The 23,537-nt window shown below is 41.4% G+C and overlaps 1 protein-coding gene across 1 annotated transcript in view; it reads left to right on the forward strand.

Moving 5' to 3' along the window:
• prkx (protein kinase X-linked) overlaps window positions 1–23,100 on the forward strand; it is a 32,134-nt gene extending 9,034 nt beyond the window's left edge. The window contains exons 2-8 of the mRNA XM_053853502.1: window positions 1,230–1,398; window positions 2,437–2,700; window positions 6,535–6,654; window positions 12,662–12,757; window positions 15,458–15,515; window positions 17,408–17,485; window positions 20,827–23,100. Of these exons, the coding sequence (XP_053709477.1) occupies window positions 1,230–1,398; window positions 2,437–2,700; window positions 6,535–6,654; window positions 12,662–12,757; window positions 15,458–15,515; window positions 17,408–17,485; window positions 20,827–20,952 (911 nt within the window). The 3' untranslated portion in view covers window positions 20,953–23,100. The remainder of the gene's footprint in view (window positions 1–1,229; window positions 1,399–2,436; window positions 2,701–6,534; window positions 6,655–12,661; window positions 12,758–15,457; window positions 15,516–17,407; window positions 17,486–20,826) is intronic.
• The last annotated feature ends 437 nt before the right edge of the window (window positions 23,101–23,537 follow it).

Here is a 23,537-nt window from a genome sequence, read left to right on the forward strand (position 1 = left end):
TTTTCATACATAAACTCTTAAGAAGATAAGTAAAGTTTAAATGAAAGTATTGCCATAATATTCCTTATTAATTTTAATTTTAAAAACAGTTTTTACTGTTACGGGTGTCATCACTTATCATTTTTTCTCTAGAAAAATAGTTGGTAACTATCACAGATTTGCAGCTGTCAATTCAATGACACATTACTGCCACCATATGTGGCAAGTGTACTCAAAATGTGTCTCAAGGCCCTCACAGCCTAGAAGTGTAAAACAAAAAACCAACCATGGGCCTCGGCCTATGGTTAAGAATCACTGGTTTAAGCAATACAAGCACTGGTTAAGTATGCCGGTATGTTTCAGGAAATGCCGAACAGCTTTATAAATTCTGACCTTACATAGTGAGTCCTTGTCTTCTTTTGCCTCTCCTGTTTTCTGTCTCCATTGCTAAACAATGCAAAGCTTGTCTCAGTGGTTTGGCCAGGTAAAGGCATCCGCGTGACAAGGATGCATGCCAGGGATTCCTGTCCTGTCTTGTCAGATGTGGCGAATGTGCATTGTAGTTGTTGTTGCTCAGCAGTTCTTGATAGTCACTCCTGATTGTAATTCTGTTAAATTTGATGTATGTTATCAACTTCATTGGTGATTAAATAATGTCATCACTCTGGCAGAACTTCAATATACAGTCAACCCTGTGAAGTAGAAACCGACGCCAACGGCCCGTATCAGTTTCTGTGGCACCCAGTCATTAACAGGGAAGGTTAATAGCTCACCTGGAGTCATATTTTGGGTGGTGGTGGAATGGAGAGGCACCAGCTGCTCTCCTAAGTGCTCTACTGTGCCACTAAAAATGGACTGGTTGTGAGTTCATGGTGAGGTCAGGGAAGTCTTTAATGGCCATGACACCAGACGGTAGCTATTCAATATGGATTACTTTTTAAGGTGGCCAGCATTTGCTGTAGTCTTTCTTTCTGAGGATGTCACATCAGCCAAATATGGAACAACTTTAAGACCTGAGCACCTGTAAATTAATTTGACATGGAATGCTTGTTTTTTAACTTGTTGAGACATCTCTTATTACGATTCAGCACATTAGAAGCATATTTACATGCATGAGTCAATAAAAATTTAATCAGTGTTGCACATCATCACTTCAGGATCAATATGACTGAATATGTAGTGAGCATTTAACGGTCTAATCCCTATCTGCAGTCGATTTCTGATGAATCCTTTTTATCTCATTCTCTCAGGCACTGGGACATTTGGCCGGGTTTTCCTGGTCAAGGACAAGAAGAGCCGAAGCTTTTATGCCTTGAAGCAAATGAAGATACCCGACGTGATCCGACTTAAGCAAGAGCAGCACGTTCACAATGAGAAGGAGGTGCTGTCCGAAGTCAACCATCCGTTCCTCATACGACTGTAAGTGTAGACTGTGCACACTGTCTTTAGCCAAACTGATGTCTGGTCAATTATTCCTGTTAGAAGGCACTGCATCAAATCGTATTTTCTATCCCTTCTGAGTCAATTGCCTAAGCTACTGGGGTTAATAACTCACAGAGGTGATTTAGTATAATATAAGTTCATGTTCATATACTGGGAAATTGATAATTATTTGTTATTGGCAGGGCTTGTTAAGGACATGATGATCCACAGTATAGTGAAGTTTTCTTGGGGGTGGTCAGTGTTGAAGCTTGTATTTGTATTGTTGCCGACTGTGTTCGGTCAGTTGGGGTTAAATCGTGCCTCTGTGTGATGGTGAGTGAGGTATCTAGCTGGTTGCACGACAGTATATGCGTTATCCAGTATATGCTGTGTTGTAAAATGATGATTGTAGTTTGTGACTTCTGTGGTCTTTTGCATAATTTGTTTGCCTCAAAGCCTTGGATTGGAAAATGACTAAATGACGGAGTAGGAGCCCCAACTACATCTCCACTCATGAGTGCCAGGCCGGTTTAAATCTAATCTGCTGACACTTATTAAACACTTCATTATATTCCAAGACGTTGCTGTTAAATAAGCAATAATGTATAACATAGATGTTGTGAAGGAAATCATTCCATCTTGATTGCTGTGTCACCAATAATTTCAGTGTGAATTTCTCACCAATCTTTTTCAGTTGAATTTTATAGTGTGTTTGCTGAAGAGAGGCTGCAGAACGAATTGTTGGCACGTACAACTGTTACTCTGTGGAACGATTCAGATGTGGGGAGAAAATGGTGGAAGAACCAGCAATCATGTTTGCGGCGAGCAGCCGGCACTCATGGAAGCCCCAGAGCCTGCTCCATCTTCATCAGCGGAGAGCGCTCTTATTTTTGCCCTTCTGAAGTGCCTTTCTAGTTGAAACGTTCTGCTGCTAACCACAGAAGCTTAAGTGGTTCAGATTGATACAGCCACTTATTCCATCTGTAATCAGTTTGATGTTTTGAGATGCACTCTTTCTGTCCTGGTTTCTCATAGGTTTTGGACGCACCATGACGAGCGCTTCCTTTACATGCTGATGGACTACGTGCCAGGAGGCGAACTGTTCAGCTACCTACGCAGCCGCGGCCGCTTCAGCAACTCAACCGGCCTCTTTTATACCGCTGAGATTGTGTGTGCTATTGAGTACCTCCACTCCAAAGAAATAGTTTACCGTGACCTGAAACCTGAAAACATACTGCTTGACAGTGAAGGACACATCCGCCTGACTGATTTTGGGTTCGCCAAGAAGCTTTCTGAGAGGTGAGTGGCTCCACTAGTGACTGATGAGTCTGACAAATCTCCTTTAAATTTCTTCTTCACTTTGTTTTATTTATTTATTTATTTATTTATTATTGAGGGGTTTCCATTTACCATCCACAAGTTAAATATTATTTGATAAATCATCTCACTGAACTAGGGATGGGCGATATGGGCAAAAAAAAAAAAAAGGATATATTTCACCATTCTGCTGATAATAAACTCATACCAAACACATTTTCATTCAATGACATGACTTTGACGTACTACATTCTGTCTTGGAAGCCCAACTGATCAGTTCTATTTACTCATTAACATAGCGTCAAAAATAACAGTCAGAGATTGAGATTTTGTATTGTGGGTGTCCTATTCAGAACCAGTTCAACATTTCCCTGGAATCATTACAAAATGTTAACTTCGGTTCCTCTTATCGATTCCCTACTGGGAAGTCCGACTCTACTGTCTACCGTCGCTGCAAGTTCACTGAGCCATGTCAAGGCCGCTGGCTGCAGCCGGTCACAGTTATAGGGGAGTTTGAGCGGTGCAGGATCGTATGGCTTTATTTCGTTTGTAACAATGATGCGACCTTAGGCTGACCAAACCCCTTTGTCATCATGGTATAATGGTGAAAGACTGTTCAGTATTTGATCAGTCATGCTGGATACCCCTGAGGTAACAGCTACCTGTACGTTGACGGTTACCATGGTGCTAAGTGTCTGAGAAAGTGGATTTGTTTTTAATGATGTCTCTCACGTCAGATTACCCTGCTACCATTCTATTTTTTACAGTGATGTAGATTTATTTTGATCCTGATTTGACTCTTTAAAAACTGACAATCGTTTCTAAGCGGTTTCAGTAAGTGGTATCATAAACGGAATTGCTAAAATCTAAGACGATACCCTAATCTAATCTAAATGTGTTGATACTAATTGACCTGTCTCTCTTCCTTTTTTCCTGTTGAGAATCGATAAGAAAATCAATAAGGGGCCAAATTGTTAAGCAGTATCGATAATGGAATCGGAATTGTTAAATCCTATCAATTCCCATCCCTACTTGTGAATATATCTACAGTATTTATTCTTTGCAAGTAAACTGTGGGTGAACCCTCTGAGTTCTATGAGAGGATGCATGATGAGTGTAGGAAAAGTGTTCTGGCACAGATTTTTTTTAGAGCAGAAGAGATTCTCTGAACTGTGGTGACCGCATTGGCATCAGGTAGATGAGTCATACCATGAAGAGTTGTCAAGCCCCCGACAGACGAAGCAAAATACCCCAAGCTGCTATTCAGTGGATGTGGACTTTTTACTTGCCATAATATTATTTCTACGTCATTTCATATAGTTGTTTAAAAAAATAGTCTGTACAGTTTGTATTTGTTTTTTTGTCATTTAAAATTAAGATGACTTAATTAAAAAAATTAATTGACTTCCTAATGACTAGAATATAGTCATTGTTTTTGTTTTCTTTAATATGCATTTAATCAAATAAACTGGGTTGTGACTTGTCATTTAGGGGTTTATATAAGTATTTAATCATTTTTTACACATAGAGATTATTCCGTATCATCAGATAGCTTTCTGTTGTTTAAAACGTAAAGCCTCTCAGTCTGTTCTGGTTTCAAACCTCTCTTGGGGTCATGCATGCGCTTCCTGTGTTTGAGAAAGTTTCCCACGGACCCAAAACAGACTCTAGATGGTCCGCATGCGTGTCACTGGTCTCTTGGCAGTGTAAGAGCTGCTGACCATCCAAGACTCATGGGGCTCATGCTGCATTCACAACACTTAAACTCATATCCTTCAGTTCAGCGATTTAAAAGTGTCAGTGGCTCAGTAGTTTGCTTACATTTGTCCAATTTTGGTATGAATCCAGTCTGTATCTCGGCGAGTTGATCAATGCACTGCAATGTTTTGTGGTGTGTAGCAGTACTTTCAGAATAAACGATTCTGTGAAACTTATCCACATGTCATTGTGATGTTGAGAAGCTCGACTATTGTTTAAATGTGCGCCAGGTCACGTCTGTCATTAGGGTGGCTTGAATAAGTCGTCATGCTCCTGGCGACCCCAGCAGCTCAGGAGGCACTTAACTGCTCTGTCTGCCTTGCAGCTTCTTTTGCTTCTCCTGCGTTTCCCTGAGTGCCGCATTGACCCAGCAGACTTGTAAACATGATGGAGCGGAATTATGTTTTCCCTCTATAAACAGGAGATACCTCTCTGATATGCAAGTGACCCATTTACATAAATGGAGGATCGGAATCAAATGATTCCTCAGAGCTGCCTTGTTGTTGCCTTCTCTGATCGGGAGCCTCGTCCGTCGGCTGGTCTTCCCATGCTGCCACAGCGGCTCCTGCTGGTAGGATTAAGCATTCACCTCAAACAAGCGCTCATCTGCTGCGTGGCATACCATAATCTTGGCATTGCTAAGATCCTGTTTCTAATTTCATCTTCCCGGTGCCCTGACTTTTATTGCTTTACTCCCTTTGTGTCCCGCGCCTGTGTATCCCACAACATCATCTCCACCCAAACTACTGTTGTCATGGCGACTGATCAAACTGGGTCACCAGTCGGTGATACTGGTGACATGCTTGGTGGCATGCCAAGTGACTTTCTGCTGAGGACAAGTGGCTTTTAGAGAGTGAACCGCCCATTGTTGATGGTGGTGAGAGTAGGGCGGCACCCAACTCCATATTACTATTAATGCACACTCCTCTTGTCTCACACGTCAGGCTCCAATTTTGTACTCAGGATGATATTAGGAAGCAATTTTATCAGCCACCTGTGTGGCTCAATGGCATGATCTGAAGACATTTACAACAAAGTTGCGTCGCCTTAAATGGGCTCTATTGTGTTGATCTCTGTGACTTATAAAATTACAAAATACTGGTCCCATGTGGAGCCCTGTTGTAGGGTTCTTTTAACATTCTTGTTAGATTTTGAATAATGGACAGGAGGGAGGAGCACTCCATGCTGAAAAACAAGTTGCTGAAATGAAAACGTCAATGATTGGTCAGAGTCGTGCATCACTAATACATGGCAGAGCTGAGCAGTCCAAATTCACCGCCTCTCAGAAAACAGTTTTAGGAGAAAATTTTAAATTAAAGGATAAGTCAACTTAAAACAACCTTCATGCATACAAGGAATATCTTAAACATACATGACATATATGTTGTATCATCAGTTCAGACTGCAAAAGTTATGAAAAACCTGCACAATTTTAAGGTAAAAGAGATGGCAAAAAAATACCAAACTGATTTTTATTGAATTTCACGTGTATGTTTGGTGTGTTACAAAACAAAATCACTACCTAACAACCTAGACGGCTCCACTGTGGGATTTTGGTTTTCACACGTTGTTCAATTTGTAACGTGCTTTAGTTGTTGTTTTTCATTTATAATAGAACAGATCAATTAGTGGTTATGGTTTATGACTTGCTCTCAATCAGTTGGTTTACGTGTTCTAATCTACAGAGACATATTATGGTCTGAATTTTTCTTTCCTCTTTCTTTTTTATTTCAGTTTGATGTAAACTGTCATTCTTGATTTTCATTTCATTACATTACTAATTACTTTTCACTGTGCATTCTCTTATCAGATAGATTATTAAAACAAGTCATAGTGCTGTAGCGCACATCACTTCATTTCCATTGTGGATTGGAATGAAAACCATTACCATGATTTGCAAAACCAATTATAGTAATGGTTGAAGGTTGCTTTGGTAGTGCAGGACTAATGAAATGACATTCAGCTAAAGAAGCAAATTATTTTTCTGCATTGCATGATCAAAGATATAATTCATATATATTTTTAATTAGTTCTTGTGTTTTTTATTTCCATATGCAGGACTTGGACCCTGTGTGGGACTCCAGAGTATTTGGCTCCTGAGGTCATCCAGAGCAAAGGTCATGGTCAGGCAGTGGACTGGTGGGCCCTCGGCATCCTGGTCTTTGAGATGCTGGCTGGGTATGTGTTGCACTTGCAGTACCTACAACACTAGGTGACACTGTTCACTTCACTGCGCCTTCTACCTCCAGTCAGACCAGATCATTGCTTTTTCAGCTGTTCCAGAAATTCATTTCAACCTCTTGATAGACCTCTTCAATGGAGTCTCCTTAGCAAAACATGGGAGATCTGAGGCATCTTGGGAACAAATGTTTCACGTTGTAATGACAGATTGATGCATCAATGGATAATGACTTATTTATTATTTATTATACTTGATGATCATTGACTGGCCCGTTTTTACTGTTGATCTGTCAGTTTGGTCTAGCTAATGAACTGTATCACTCCAAACATGTCAGTTTCACTGTTTTTTTTGCAATGCAATCCAAAAGAATGAGTACAATTCTCTGCCATTTATTGTCTGAGCAATATTCTTCTTTGTATTCCTGAGTTGTGCCTTGGATTCATTATTGTATTTGACGCAATTGGAGTGCCACACATAAGTGTTCATTGATGGAATGGAATATTGCTCCATTGTGAAGACAGACGCTGAGCAACATTTAAGATTGAACAATGGGTACGGCTGTCATTATGTCATAGCTGTTATCCACCACAAGGTACCTGCATAATAGCAAGTGAATGACGATTGTTAAGAAAACTTGTGTTGGTGGGCTTTTTTACATCTTGATAGCGGCGCAACTTTAGTTATTAAAGCAGCAAATGCAAGCATGTTTCAGAGAGTTGCAAGGATGCGAAAACACACAATTTGATTTTGTTTGTTATGGCCCCAATCAGCCTAGGACAAGTCCATTTGTCTGTTCCACACAACCCTTGCTTGTGCAACCCTTGCTGTGGTGTGAAGTGATGCTGCATTTAGGTGCTTCTTGAGTGAACCTCACTGACCTATGAATGAGGTCATTTCGTCTGTTTGGCTGCATATTGTTTAATCTCTGACTGCAAAACTTCTTTAGTGTTAACAAACGCAACATTGCTCCCAACTTAACTTTAGCGCTTTGACTCCCTCTTCAAGGAGACTGAATGACGTTTATGCTTCACTTACCAAAACGTATGGAGGACAGAACCGAAGATGCAATTGGTGTCTGGCTCAACCTAACTAGCCTGTGAACTATGTTCATATTATAAATACCGTAATTTCCGGACTAAAAGCCCACAACTCTTTTCTCACAGTCTGAACCCTGCAGCTCACGGTGTACAACAAGGGAGCTAATATATGGATTTTTGGAGCGTCATGCTCTTGAATCTTGTCACGTCTAATCAATGAAATCACAGGCGTTGTATAGGCATTGAAGCGCTCAAGATGCTGTGTTTTCACCCGCGTGTCCACAGCTCTGCCCACAGAGCCGATCTCCTGGAGGACCGGAGATGAGAAGCAGCAGCTGAGACCAACCGTGGTGTCAGGACTTTGGACACACGAGCCTAGACAGAGCATTTGAGCGCTTTAATGTCAATAAAATATGTGAAGAATTCATGATTCAAGTTCAGAACATTGCTATGTTGGTTTCATAAGTCAGTCTCTATGCAGGACCCCATTTTCAAAACATTTTATAAATGCTTTTGCATGCCATCTTCTGTGTCGCCTTAACATCACCTCCACCTGAATCTGTCCATTCAGATGCTACACATCTGTCTGCACCTGCTCTGTCAAATTTGAGAACTCAATGTACCAGCGGGTGCGCTTCTAAGTTTGCCAGGTCTATGTTTACTCTATCCATTATTGAAAGTGCAAAAAAAATGTCTCCAGCAGGATCAAATCTGGACAGGGTAGCTGGATGTGAGGAATTTATGAGACTTGAAGAACAAGTTTTAAAATAGTGTATTGCTTTGGGTCTTGTTCTGCTTTGACAGCTCGCATTCACCATCTCTGTAGGCAGACCCTTGTGTTCAAACTATAAAGCACCCTGGTGTTCATTTGGCCTCCGATTTCCCTGATCTTTAGCCAATCTGTGGGATGTGCAACAAAAGCAGTCTGCTCTGTGCCCCACCTTGAAACTTCCAAAACTTAAAGGATCTGCTGCTGAGATTCCACAGTGCTCCTTCATGCCGTGCCCTGACTGGTCAGAGTATGTTTGGCATAAAAACCGCATCACATATCTGTCATGGTGTCATGATTTTTCATCTAATAGTTCAATAATATGGTAACACTTTAGATTGGAAATACATTACCTATTAATCGAAAAATTACTTGCTTATTTGTGGTTAATACTCTGTAATTGCAGTGTTGTTCAGCGTGAACATGTGTTGAGTATTTCAGGGTATAAACATGACTATAATCAATACTTCATTATTATTAATGACTGGATAATATGCTGAGAATACACAAATGAATAAACAGTTTATTTAGAGTGATAGATCCCTAAAAGTGACCAATAATACTGACTGAGAGGATCAGCCTCAAAGTGAGCTGTAAACAAGCATGTCATCTTCTATTAACTTAAATTTAATTTTAAGCTTGAATATAAGCTTCCGTTTCCCATCCGGTGTTGCTTCAGCAAGTCAGGTTCTATGAATCGTGCATACCTCCACCATGATCTTTATTTTCTTCATGTTCTTCTTTTACCTGCATTTCTAGCATTCTTCACCCCGCATAAAGGCAATCAATCTATCAACATGTCCACCATGCCACCAAATGCATCGTATAAACATGATTCAAAAACATGATGTAGAAGCTATGAACATTGGTTTCACCTTACTTCAAGCTCTCATTGAAAATGCAGCATTACATTCATAAGACATCATAGTGTATTTATAAGGTTTCATAGAAGTTGCTGTGAACGTTCATAATCATGACTGACAACTTACAAGGTTTATGAAATATTAAAAGTTGCAGAATTCAAAAGAAAAGTTATTTCAAAGAATACTAAAGTGTGTGGTTGGGGTTCAGAGAGTCTTAATAATTAGATTAAGTTAAATCCACAACTTATATATTATATAATTATATTTTACAATCCTCCTCATATGTTGCTGTACATGGTTATGAACATTCATACATCTTCTATTAAGCTTTATAAATGCATTATTGTATAGTTGAGAGCTTTAAGTGTTACCTTAACATCATTATAGTCTTTATTTATGATTAAATAAGGGACAAAAAGATTGAGCATTTTTCAGCTCCCAAACAAAAGTTTACTTGGCGTCCATGTCTCCCAGCGACTCGCACGCTGTTTTGTAATGTGGCCAAGAAAAAGGTGGTGTCCTTGCCATTGTATACAAAGGAAACCCTACAAGTTGACAACAGTTCTGTTCTATTGGGATTGCGACTGCAGTTAGAGTTGTTTGGCTGATACAATCACACCTCATTCATTTATTCATTACACCAGATCCTTGGAATGATTTCAGGCTGTTGAACCTGTGAAGCGGAACAGAGTTTGTGAGGCTATTGAAGCAACGTGCGGCTAAGTTGCTGAAACTATCTGAGGATCTATCGTAACAAAGCTGAGTCACTTTGGATGACGATTGATCGACCTTTTTTAGAATGAAGGACGGTTATGATTGTGGCTTGATCCTGGCGAACATGATGATATTGGCTACAATTGTACAGAAAGGTCACCAGCGTGCAGTAGACCTGCCTGCCCTAAGCCACACCGTCCATCTTTTATATCCTGATGGCAAAGCTCCTGGGCTTTACATTTGTAGAAAGAATGTGACCTTTTTGCTGCATTTATCAGAGCAGCCATTGATGGCTGGCAGAGACTTGACACTGTGCTGCCCTCAGCACATCACTCCAGTGCTGCAGGGAGGGGTTGAATCATGACCGTCTGCTTCTGACTGAATTATCCTTATCAGGCCATATTGTGTAGATGTTCATCACTGACTATGAACCTATGAGTCTGTAGTGCCCTTTCAAGTGGAAACTGGAGTGAGGAATAACAAATATAATTATCCAACCATTGAGGTTCGTGGACATGAAGTGAGTAAGGACGTGCACGATAGGTTAAGGAGGGGTAGCCTGCGTTGCTGTGGCAACGCCTGATGGAAAATGATGGATGACGAAGAAGTAATTCTGTCTTTATCTGCAATTCCACCCATCACTTAAGTCGTCTTTCACCCACCCCTCTACATGGCATGTGCGGCATCATGTTCCCTCCCTCCTTGTTGAGATGAAGTCACGTGTGATGCCAAATGTTCATATTGTTCGTATTCGGACATGAAGGATTCTGAATTCATTCATAAATGTCCAAATTTCTATGACTGAAATGTAGAATAGATGGAACTAGGGATGGGCGATAACTTATCATACACAATATACTGCCAAAAACAATGCCCGCAATGAGAATTTTGCATCTCGTGATAAATCCGATAAACACACGGCACACTCGCTGCATTGACCTCGCATACATGAATATGGCGAGACATTGACAGTGCACCATGCTGTCCATCTCTGCAGCATTTGACAGCCAACAACGGCGTGTAACAGTTGTGGAGAGTTTGGTTCACAATCATAGCTTTAAACTTATTTTTAATGCAAGAAACCTTTGATCATGACATTGGTCAACTCTGGATCTGTGTTTGTTTTATTAGATGGTGCGGAGTTTCCTATCGCAGTTCATATCACCACATGCAGAGTCTCCCACTGTGGTGGCACCTCAGCCAAACACCGTGTTGAAAATAGTTGAATATTCGACAGGCATCCGCTCCAGTATTAGCGGCAGCGTCCTCTTCCATATCCCCGATTAGGGTTCACCAGTCACGGACACACTCTCACAGGCAGCGCTAATGCTACAACCCAGCATCAGTTAGGGACCATCAACAAATTCTGATTTGTTCAAAGCATAAATGAAATCTTCAATAATGCCAATGAGAAAGAACATTTTAGGGGAGTGAATTATGAAAACATTTTTCATCACACTAGACAAACGACTAATGGTTTGTATAATGATTTGGAGAATAGAATAACAAAACAATGAGTGCTCACTACGCGCTGTGAAGCTACTCATGGAACATCATCAAAAAATTTTGTCAGCATTTTTTGTTGAGCATGTACATTTATTTACTGTTTATTTATTATATTTGTTATAATCTTTGTAGCCTGGAGCTTCTTTTATTCTAAGAACTGACAATATTTTATTATAGGCTTAGTTGCAAAGGTCCTTATTTCATGTTTCATGTTGTTGGACAACTATAAATGATCACGACTTTGACCGCAATAAAAAAAAATCTTCTCTGAATTCTCTGAAAACAACAATCATTGAAAAAAAGTCAAGGAACTTCTCAAGGGTCTGATTTGCCTTCCATTGTATTTCCGGTTTGAAATTCTGTTTTGGTCTTAGAATTAATTTCTTAGTCGCTGAAACATTATTTTATTAGCATAATCCTCACCAAAGCAATGTCATCTGAAGTCTTTTACACTTCATTGTGTTCAGTGTTCTGTTTCAACAATATTCAATATAAGACAATATTCTGTTCTCCAATAACTGTTTTCACACTGGTGAACATAATTCTTTAATAATTCTATTATTAATGTTTTTTTTTCCATTTGCTTTTACTTTATCCTGTCATATCAATGTGTGTTTAATACCCATTATTTCTGTGCTGAACTATGATTTTGCTCACAAAATAGAAGTATTGTATTGCTTCATTGACCTAGATTCTCTATTTATGACATCAGCAGTTTAACGGGGAAGAAATTGCCTGCCGTCGCTGGCGTCTACCAGCCTGTAGACTCCCCACATCCCACTGTCTCCTAACGCTGTCTGAACGTCCAGGCGCTGTGTGACAAACTGGTGCGATTATGTGCCTGTCTGCTCCACATGTAATGTGTTTTGGGTCCACTGCCATTATGCAATTTGTGGGTAATGACTTGTCCAGGTCAGAGCAAAGGGATGAACAGCAGAGCTGGGAAAGCATTTACAAAACCCCTGTTGACACAATTGTCAAATTGTTTCAACATCCATGTGCAAAAGCAGTTTATCCGCATCATAAACGCATTCAAGATGTTTCCTTGTCCTTCCCAGTACTGTGTTGCAATGCAGGTCAGTACTTATGCTAACAGCTTCATACTTCTCTACAGCTACCCACCTTTCTTTGATGACAACCCGTTCGGAATATACCAGAAGATCCTCGCTGGAAAACTTGAGTTCCCACGCCATCTGGATTTCTATGTCAAGTGAGTTCCAACCCTAAAGTCTGTTGTTTTTTTTCTCCAGTTAAAGTTGAATGTCAAATATTTAAATTATTTTAATTCATTTTTGATACGTTTTTTGTTAAGTTTCAGTTTTCAGTTTTCAAAATCTGCAACTTCAAATTAAAATAGCAACAGATCATTTTCATTGTTGGCAAACATTTTATGTTAGTGCTGGTCATTAAGTGAGTCAGTCTGTGCTCACGTGGTGTCCTCACACTTGCTCACAAATTAGGCAAATTAATATTTGCACACCAGCCTACATGTGTCATTGTTTTTGACAAACTGCTTCTTTAATACAAATACAGTAGATCAATTTATTATTACCAATTAATTCTTTGGCCTGCCCCCTGGTGGATAAATTGGTGAACAGTAATACCAAGGTAAACGCATGGAAGCATGTGATCTGTGATGGTAACAACGTTTGAAACGGACGAGTACATTTTCATATGTAATGGGAGCATAAACGTGCCTTTTAGCCTGATGATGTGCTGTCGCACTTATTGTTCATAATAACAACAATGATAAACCTTCATTTTCATAGCAAGGTGCTTTATATAACTAGGTGCGTGTGTCTTTCAGACACAGATTTCATAGACACAGATTAAAATCAACATTAAGGACCTGACTCGCAACTGTCGAAACAGCGCAAAACACAAACAACATTAAAAACAAGACAGATACACAGACACACAAAGGCAAATAAAAAGCAGTGTAACAGTATGATAAAAGAGAAACAACCAGACAACAATCACGTAAATGGCAGTCTGGAAATGCGTGTTTTTAAGAGAGATTTTTAAGAAGGCAGAGACTCAGTCGGTCTTATTTCGTCAAGACAGTCGAAGCGCTCTGACTGAAATCACTCAGTCTTCCTTAGATTTCAGCGTCGACTTCGGAATGGCTCAAAGGGTTCTGCTCGAGGATTGTAGACTGCGAGCTGGTTCATAGGGGGTTGATATTTCTGAGAAAGTTATTTCTAAAATTTAAAAATCAATTCTAAAATACACAGGAAGCCACTGCGGAGAAGATGAACTGGTGAGATATGATGTTGTCTGTTAAAGCCAGTTAAAAGCCTAGAGTTTGAACCAGTTGGAGGCGGCAGAGAGACTCATGGGAAACACCAGAGGGGCGGGTGTTACAATAGCAGTTAAAAAGCCTTAGCATACAAAGGATGAATCGTTGATACTGATTTGTGCAGCAGACACACCTCATAGGTGCTGTAAAGAAATCTGGTGTCAGTCATAAGATGCACAAGCTTTGAACAAGCCTTAAAAGCAACCCCACCCGCCTCTCATAAATGAAATGTCAATCCAAGAGCATTTGTCTAAGCAGCTGATTGGACCCTAATGTACAGGATTGTCCTTCTTGGAGTGCTATAGTGTCCTCTCAACAGCAGGTCAACGACCCCCCCAAGGGGCTTGACGTTGGCTGCAGTCGCTAATGACACGCTTCACTGATTTGAACCATTCCTTCGCTGCTCACCTTCCCATTAGACCGACTGTTGGAACTGGCGAGGTGACATGATGGCGCTGAGTATGTGTGAGGGAGAGACAGTGTTTCGCTCAGCGCTGGTAATGTGGACCAGAAACTTTGTTACTTCACTTTGACTGCAGAGTAAACCGTGAGCTTTCTGACTGGTCACTCCGCTTTCCTGCTGACAGAGAGCTGTTCTCTGGGCACATATTGTTGAGAGTGGTCAGGCAGACGAAGAGCCCATTGGGCACATCAAGAAGCAAAAGGCAAAGGACTATAGGCAGTATTGCTTGGATTGGATTTCTGTTCAAAAGTCATCTGGGGCTGCCACAACTAGTTGTCTATCATCAACTTTGAAATTACTGTAAATTCCTGACGATGGAGCGCACCAGAATACTAGCCGCTCCCACTGAATTCAAGAAGGAAATGTGATCTTGTTCATACAGAAGCTGCACCAGCCTATACAGTAAGCCGCGGGTGCAGTGGTGCTGTCTGTGCCATAGGGAGGTCAGTGCTGCGCCCGGCTTAAAAATGCACGAAAACTGGATTCCGGTGCACTCTATAGTCCAGAATTTATGGTACCTTCTCATGCATCCATCTATACTCTTCATTAATAGTCGACCCATTCTCTTATGTCAAATGGCAACAAGTTTTAGCAAATATTAAAGGCTCACAAAAGCCTGTGCAAAAAGAATAATAACATTGACTTCAAGACTTTTTCCTCTCTTGTCACAAGGCTGTGTTTTCCCCTCCTCCCGCCATTCATCTAGTAAAGTGATGTTCGTGACTTAAAGCTAAAGAAAGTGGAATAAAATGTCTAGAGGGAAATCGCTGACTTGTCAACTGCAAGTCCCTATTTATGAGCCTGTCACAGCTTCTTTTGCTGTGAGATACTGCTGCACAATCTGGGGCTCTGTTTCTTTCTGCTGCGATGGCATTTCATCCGACACACTGTTTTAAGACCCCTTGTATCATTTCCTGGGATGTCTCCATCACATGTTTATGATGTTGGGTCCTTGCTAGAAAAGCAGACAATATTTCCAATTAAATGATTGTCAAGGCGACACAACTCATTGGTCAGCCTCCGTCACCTTAAGCGAGAGTGCATTTGTCATTATGACAGCGCTTGGCAGGACCTTTGACAGTCCTGTCCGCGCCTGAAGAGAAAAAGAGAGGCGTGCTGCGCTGACTGACTCTTTCTTTTCTCCCCAGAGACCTCATCAAGAAGTTTCTGGTCATTGACCGAGCCAGGCGACTAGGCAACATGAAGGTGAGTTGGTACGACTTCCTCTCCTTCCAAGCCAAAGTCTTCAGTCAGCATTTTAAGACTGTTTCATGGAATTGCTGACTCCATTATTCTTGGCCTGTGAAGTTTCATAAATACATCATTTAACACACCAGACGAAGTCTGAAAAAGTGTCTCACAGTCATTTGAAGATGCAGCTTCAGTAATTGTGTTTACGCATTCAAAGTGTGTACAATAAGCTGTATGTTTATGGAAGGTATCCTACAGTTCACTGACATTTCACTACAGTTCTGTGCTTGATTTAACACAAAGTCAGTCAGCAACAGAAGAAATCCCAATGAGAACAAATGCTAGCTGAGCCAATGTTTACTCCAAGTACTGCACGACTCCTCAACAATGTGACCCTGTGTGAGTGCTGTGCTCTCAGTCGATATCCTTTAAAATGACGTCAACTTTCCCGGCAATCAGCAGTTTACACCTTCTCACTTGAGTGCTGAAAGTCTTACGGCGGAGTAACTCTAAATGTCTCCTGGCAGAGTCACAACGGAATGGATTACTGGTAACAATTTAAAAGAAAGGGAGCCTTGTCACGTTCCACAGCAGGAGACAAGTGTGAATATAATTTCCAAAGGAAGGACTGCATGTAGTTTAGTGTAGTGTAAAGTGGCAGTCACGTGAGCGCTGCTCTCACTAACACCAATACACTTTTAATCCAAGTGATTTACATCATTCCAAGCAGGAAGGTACTGACCAGTGGATGCCAAATGTGTTTATTCTGACAATATTGACATGTTTTCTTTATCCTGTTTACTCCAATTTAAAAATGAAATTATTGACATACTTATTGTACGATGTAATGTACAAGCAGCTGTCATGCTAGTTGCATTTCATGGGCGTTTTGCCACCACAACTCCCACTTGTTTCATCAGCCGCGCCAAGCTAAGTGTCCGTTTTATAGGTTTCGTTGCGCACATATAGGAGATAAAAACATGAATCTAATGAGCGGTGACGTTGTATCAAGCTGCATGAAGCAACATCAAATGGAAGATGCTGCCATTGTTGATGCTCAGAAAAGGAAAATATGCAGTATGAAATCATGATATATCGTCTACAAAGGTGGTACTACTGAATTACTCTAAATAAGTGCAAATCTTGATCTAAGTGAATCAAAGCCAGAATCAGAACCAAGCCATTGTGACGTTGGATCCTGTCAGTGCAACATTAGAGTAAGAAGTGTTGCATGACCGCAGGATGTTCTAAACCGAAAGACCAAAGAAGGGCGTCATAAGATGTGGTGACTGAGGGACTAGTGGCAACTATCTGCATTTGGCTGCTTTGCAGGATTATTTGCCCTGAATGTTTGCCTCAAATGGGTTTGGAAACCGACTGCAAATGCCCTCTACTCTGCGCCATCGACATGGTCCGAGGCAGATTTATGTTCTGTTCCAACTCTTTTATCATTTAAGTGATACCTTAAATTAAACTGGGTGTACAAGTGACTGAATAGGGCTGCACCCACACCAGGTACTCTGTATTCACCTGGACTTTGCAGAGGTAAAGTTTATTGATCTGTGGAAGTGCAGATCAAAACTGGAGGGAACTGAAATTGAGAAATGTATCCTCTCTGCGTAGTCAACCAGCTGAGTGTAATCTATAGGCCGTGTAGTCCCAGTAAGAGCTAAGGTTTGCCCTGAATTGCCTTCCGCAGGCAGCTGCACCTGCTCCCATCTGTAAAAGAGCTGAAAAGACACTGATCAATTCGTAAAAGTCATCGTCTCTAGTGTGTTGGTGGTATGTCTCTAAATTGAACGTCATTTTTACCAACATGAACTGTGAAGCGCAACAAGATGTTCCATTTTCACAGTCACACTGATTAACGTAGGTACGTGAGGCAGGTAAAGTTGTGTGTGTTTCAGAATGGAGCAGATGACGTGAAGAAGCATCGGTGGTTCAAGATGGTCGACTGGGATGCCGTTCCACTTCGGAAACTGAAGGTGAAGCTCATGAGAAACACATTACAAGTGTGTGTATTACGTTATAGGGCTGGACGATTATGGCAAAAATGATAATCGCGATTATTTTGATTCGTATCATGATCACGATTATTCAAATTATTATTCAACTCAATGTAATATTTTGCTGTCATTTCAAACTTTGTTGAACAATGAACGACAATGAAACAATTTGTAAAATATAAATAATAATCTAACAGTTAATTTTAACCTTCATCATGTAGGTTAAATGTTCCTTTCTAGAAACACCAGTCTGTGTGGTCTGGCTTTAGAGGCCAGTGGAGACAGGAGACGATGTTTCCAGCTGAGCAGGCACTTAGCTGGGATGCATGGATTTTTCTGTGGTTCTGATTGAGCTTTTAGTCATTTTTCATGAGATCATGAGAGAAGTCACTATCATATTTGACGAGTCTTCCTACGTGATGAATGACAAGGAGCGCTTGTTTTCATCACCCCAGTTTCAGGTTGAGCGCAAGCGATTGTTCTAATGTATTGCTGCACTTCCAAATAATCGTTGGTTTTCGAAACATCTCCAACAAGCAGCGAGCACTGCTGCTGTGACTGAGCGTCTGCTCCTCGGAGGTTCTGACGCTGAAAACCATGCTGTACACGCGACCAAGTCGGGAGCGAACAGTGGCTAATATTAGCGTCCCCCACTCCGAGTAAAGGCTTGAGCTCTCTCGCTGACAGCGCGCTCACTGTGCCCCCGCAGTAGCTTCCCACTGGGGATGGGGCGTGGTGCAGCGTTTGGGTGCATCGGGTCAGAATGAGACGGGTGTCCGGCTAAATAATAGTTTCATGACCATTATCACGTTTTCATAATAGTAGGTAAAGATTCGATTAAGTGACCAGCCCTACCGTCAGGCGATGAAGACAGTATCAAAACTGTTCCCACTCGTGACTCGATAATCCTAACATCTTGCTCTCTCAGATGAAGGACTGCTTCCATGAATAGATGAACAATATCTGCCAGCCATTTTAAGCCTCTAGTTTCTCATGATGGAAGAGACTACATTATTGCGTTTGTCTCTTTAGTCTTTATAGCGTCATTCACCGTGCATTTATCACATGTTGCCTGGCAAAACAGATTAACTTAATCTCTATTAGCCTTCAGCCATAGTGTCCTGTGATATTTCAAGTGCATTACAAAGCCTCTTATAAAGAAGACACATAACCACATGAGAGGTCGCTTCCAATAAAACCAATCTAATTTAGTCCTGATCCCGGCAATACAGAGAAAAGCAGCTGTTATTTTGTGTCTATATTTGCTACATGCTACATGTAGCGCCACGTTTATCTCACGTGATTAAACAGATTAAAACAATGTCCGTGGTGGTTTTCGGGACTTTTTTTTTTGACTGAAAAGTTATGTAAGAAACATCATGGCTAAATGACATGAATGAGGTCCGCGGCTCACCGAAGAAGAAATGGGACACCACTTGACACTGGCTACATCTTCAGTTTGCTGCTGACTGAATACTACGTCTGCAGGAGTGAAGCTGTGAGGGTGTTGATGCTTCTGACTCATGATGCAAATCTTATGAGCCTCAGAATGACATGTTCAAGTTCTTAAAGAACAGAGACACATAAATATTATGATATGATTTGTATCAATGCAGGCTTTATGATAGTTTGGTTGACATTCGCTGTTGTTTTTGTTGAGTCGGCATATTTATTAATCGTAAATACAATATACCTTGTACTTTTGTTTGACATTTTCCCAGCTTGTTGGGCTGTCACCTTTGCTTCCAGTCGAAACTGTCCCACTATAGTTTCCTGGAAAGGACCCAACAGCAAAGACGTGAATATACAGATTCAGCAGAACAGAAGAACGCAAATATAGTTTGTTGAACAAATGGCTAACGTCTTAAGTAGTTTTGTGTGTTTACATCGGGAGTTCCAGCTCATTGGCGGTTCCTGAACCGTGTTAGCTGTCGAGTTTCTTCAGGCGACTCTGTGGAAGGTAGGACAGTTGTGATCAAGGACTATCGGCTAAAAGACGGATGTTTTTCATGTGAAATAACCAATGGAATCGTCACGGACACTAGCGTCAAAGCCAATGCTAGAATGTAAACATTACGTGTCGGCTTTGTGTGTTTATATACGGTCCTTCATGTAAACACAAGATGCCGAAGATGCGCGTGCCCTATCGGGTAGTGTTATTATTATTACAAAACAAGATAGTTTTTTTACGTCACTATGTTTTTATGACTCACCTTTGTGCTCCGTGTTGCTCGCTCGCGTCGTCCAACATCAGGGTCACAACGCTTCGTGGGCATTTCATCTTATCTCATGGTTTCAAGTGTACATCCTGAAAATCTTGTTTTCAATGGGTATGTTATCCCCACATCTTCGCCCTTTCCCTTGGCCAACGGAGAATTGGGACACTCCTCGGGCTCGCGTGCAAAAATGCGCTGAACCAAGACGAAACAATAAGACAAAAGGGAAAATTTGGAAGGCAGCCTAACTTCTCACAAAGTAAGCAGAAACCCTGATTGTGATCAAGAAAAATAAACCCGAAACAGAGCAGCATCAGATCGATCAGTCGAGGGTCATGTCACAGCACTGCTGTTTACACCCGTCATACAGCTCTGATTCCCCAAGCCTAGTTTTATTTCAACATGTTTTCAAATAAAGTCTGAGTGTGGTAAGTATGTCATCAGATATTTCAAGTGGTGAACACATTTGATCTTCCGTTTAAGTCAAAATAGCATCTAATATCTGATGCAACTGAACGTCAAGAAGCTTGCTTTGTGCTTTGAACTGACATACATATGATTTTGGAGCACGCCTCTTATGTTCTCATTTCTAATCAATGTAAGTCATTTGTTATCACCTCACATTGCTCTATTCTACTTGGGCGCACCGTCAGTGTGGGGGTTGTGTGGCGCTCCATGTCCAAGAGGTCTGGTGCCGCTGCCCGAGTCGGACGAACTGTGCATGGTGTGAACCTTTTTGTCAGGCACTGTGAGTCCAGAAGTGTTGTCACTTGTGGGGACCAATTATTGGCTAAACATTAGAGATTAGAGATAAGTGTCGTGTAGTAACAGCAACACTGCCCCCTTGGTTTCCGATGGTGCTGCACCGGTCCGTAAGCTAACGTGCCGAAATTCGGAAGAAATGAGCGCAGAGCACGGACAGATAGATCCGTCTGGATCTGGGTGTGTACGTAACGTAAGCCCTAAAGTGCAGCTAGATGTTGAACTGCTGCATCCTATAACTGTATACTAACTAAAGCTAAAACTCCATCTGAACATCTGTGCAGGTGTTTCACCTTTGCCTTAGTCTTGATGATGCGTATTCAACCGTACCTGTCTCCACAGCCGCCCATCCTTCCCAAAGTTTCCCACGAGGGTGACACGTCCAACTTCGACATTTACCCGGAGGATGACTGGAAGAAAGACCCACCCGTCGCTCAGAAGGACTTGGAGATCTTCAAAAACTTCTGATCAAGTCAATGTCTCTCACCAAAACCCTTATTTATCTGGCAGAAAAGACCTGAACTGACACCCTTTGAACCTAAAAGTGAATCCCACCACATGCTTGTTATTGTTTTTTATGACTTTAATTGTGATCTTATTATTTTCACCACTGCTTTTTCTGAGCCTACCCATATGCAAAAAATAGGTTCTTTTGAAACCAATAGACTGTTATTTTATACGTTTGGCAATGATTATTATCAGGGTTTTTTTACTTTCTTATTTTGTATTTAAGCTTTTTAAAGTACTTTGTATGTTGACACATGGTTCAGAGATGGTGCTTTCCAACGGTCTGTACTTGACTCATCCTCATACGCTCGTCACTGGTAGCACTTGGAAAAAAGGTGCCTTACGAGTGATTATTTAAAGTTCAGTGGAGATTGTCACTTGACAACGTTCCTATTCCTATCCATCACTGTGCTCACTCCTCTCCCATACATGTTGCTGACATCGTGTGGTGTCAAACACGCCAGGCCAAGATCAAGGATGGATACTGCCGTGTCTGCTTCTGTTAACCAGTTTTCTGTTCAGCCTGTTGGAATGGAAGCACCATGTTATGTCTTCTTTTGCTTTATGGCTGTACAATAGAAAGTGATTTTATACCCTGATCTGTGGTCTGTTTTCGGTTGAGGACCTGATTGAGATTCCTTTTAAAGACAGTCTGTTGGTGCTGGAGTGGGTCAATAGCTGCGAGTAGTGATGGCTTGATGAGGTTTCACGACACAGTGTCCTGATTTTCAGAGGCCACCAGATGGCACTGTCTGCTGTACGATGTTTGGACTTGAACAACTAATTCAATGAAACCTCACATTGTTTCTAAACCAAGAGCGCCATCTAGTGGGCTTAGAGGATCACCACTGACAGACTCCCGGTTGTTAGAGTGAGTCTGCAATCTGCATACTGTGTAATAACTCAAGTGGGTTGAGATGATGACAAGATGAATTGTCTTCTGATTCACTCTGGAGCTATTTGCCCGATGACATTACAAAGCTAAGCAGCCTCATTTGTTTTAACCACCCCAAAAAAATTGGTGGATAGACTGTTTCCATTCAAGCGGAGAACATAAACACTGGTGCCTCGTCCACAGCCATTAGTTGTAGTGTTTCAGCACTGCTGAAACGCTGGGGTCACATCATCTCCCTCCCCGCTTCTGACTGTGAGAACACTCACACTATGGGGAGGATGGTTGTATGAATGGGTCTTAACAAATCATTCTAAGACTTAAAAACGTCCCCTCAATGTTACTGCTATTGGCCCGAAGTGGGAGCAGTTCCTGATGACTCCTGACCTCAATAGAGTGAGCATAGCTTGGGAAAGTTTCAGCTCCTGCTGAGCGAACGGTGGGGCTAGTTTTTTCTGATGTATCAAACTATGTGCAAAAAGCATATGTAGGAGTCCAGTATCTTTTGAGGTACTTAGTCCCGTTTTAGGTGTTGATTTGTTTCATTTCTACTTGACGTCTTGATGTGGAAGTACCAGTAGGTGAGGTATCATGAATCAGTGTTGCAGGGTTGATGAAACAGGGTCCTAATTTACAGAGGCCACTAGATGGCGCTCTGGGTTTAGTAATGATATGAGGTTTCATTGAATGAGTTGTTCAAGACCAAACATTTTACAGCAGACAGCGCCATCTGGTGGCCTCTGGAAACAGGACACGTTTTCATGAAACCTCCTCACCCTTTCACTGGAAAGTACTATTTCACTCACTACCTTTCTGATCTGCTAGTTATCTGCATTTCTTTGGACGTATTAGAAGTCATGAAGTGCCCTTCCCTATCACGTCACCTGCACCAGCTGCCCCTGTGATGATGAAGTATTCAACCTTTCAGCAAACCATTGTTATGAACTTGCTAAGAACGTATGTTGATGTTGCTGCGTGTTCGCCTGTCCAAACATTAAAGGTCAAACAGAGGAGGCACGAGGGCCTCCCCTGTCTGAGGTATGACACATGGCCACTCGTCATCCTCTCAGCAGGAGAAACTGTTTGGTTACAAATTCTACAATCCTTTTGGGAATCGCCTTAAACTTGGCCGTATGGATTTCCGGGAATGAAACATCAACATGACTCAGCAAAAGAATAACATGAGCATTCCGGGTGAACAGATGGTCAAATAAACATTCAGCTGTTTGTTTCATGAAGATCTTTTTTAATTAAGAAGAAATACAAACAGAAGTGGAGGAGCGACAAGTGTTTGAGAGAAGTCAGTCCCCAAGGACCTCTCGTTCCGGAGCATGACCAGCATGCACAAAACAAAAACATATTGTTCCTCAAGATTTTTATTTATTTTTGAATTGAAAGTTTTCAGGCTGACTGCAACAGTCTGCTGTGCCGAGTGATATTCAGAGCGATTGATTTTCCTTGACTGGTTGAGTGAAGAAGCCACGAAGCCCTGCAGCACCGTGAACATGATCATAGTATTACAATTTCTAAATACCATTAGATGGTGTGAGGCGGGTGGAGAGAACCATGCCCTTCTGTTTATAGATCTGACACTGAAAGCTCTCCCAAACTCTTGGCTTACGATTCTCTGTGTTACGGCTCAGGCCTGTTTTTG

The sequence above is a fragment of the Synchiropus splendidus genome, chromosome 1 (genome assembly GCF_027744825.2).
Source record: "Synchiropus splendidus isolate RoL2022-P1 chromosome 1, RoL_Sspl_1.0, whole genome shotgun sequence".
Classification (NCBI taxonomy): domain Eukaryota; kingdom Metazoa; phylum Chordata; class Actinopteri; order Syngnathiformes; family Callionymidae; genus Synchiropus; species Synchiropus splendidus.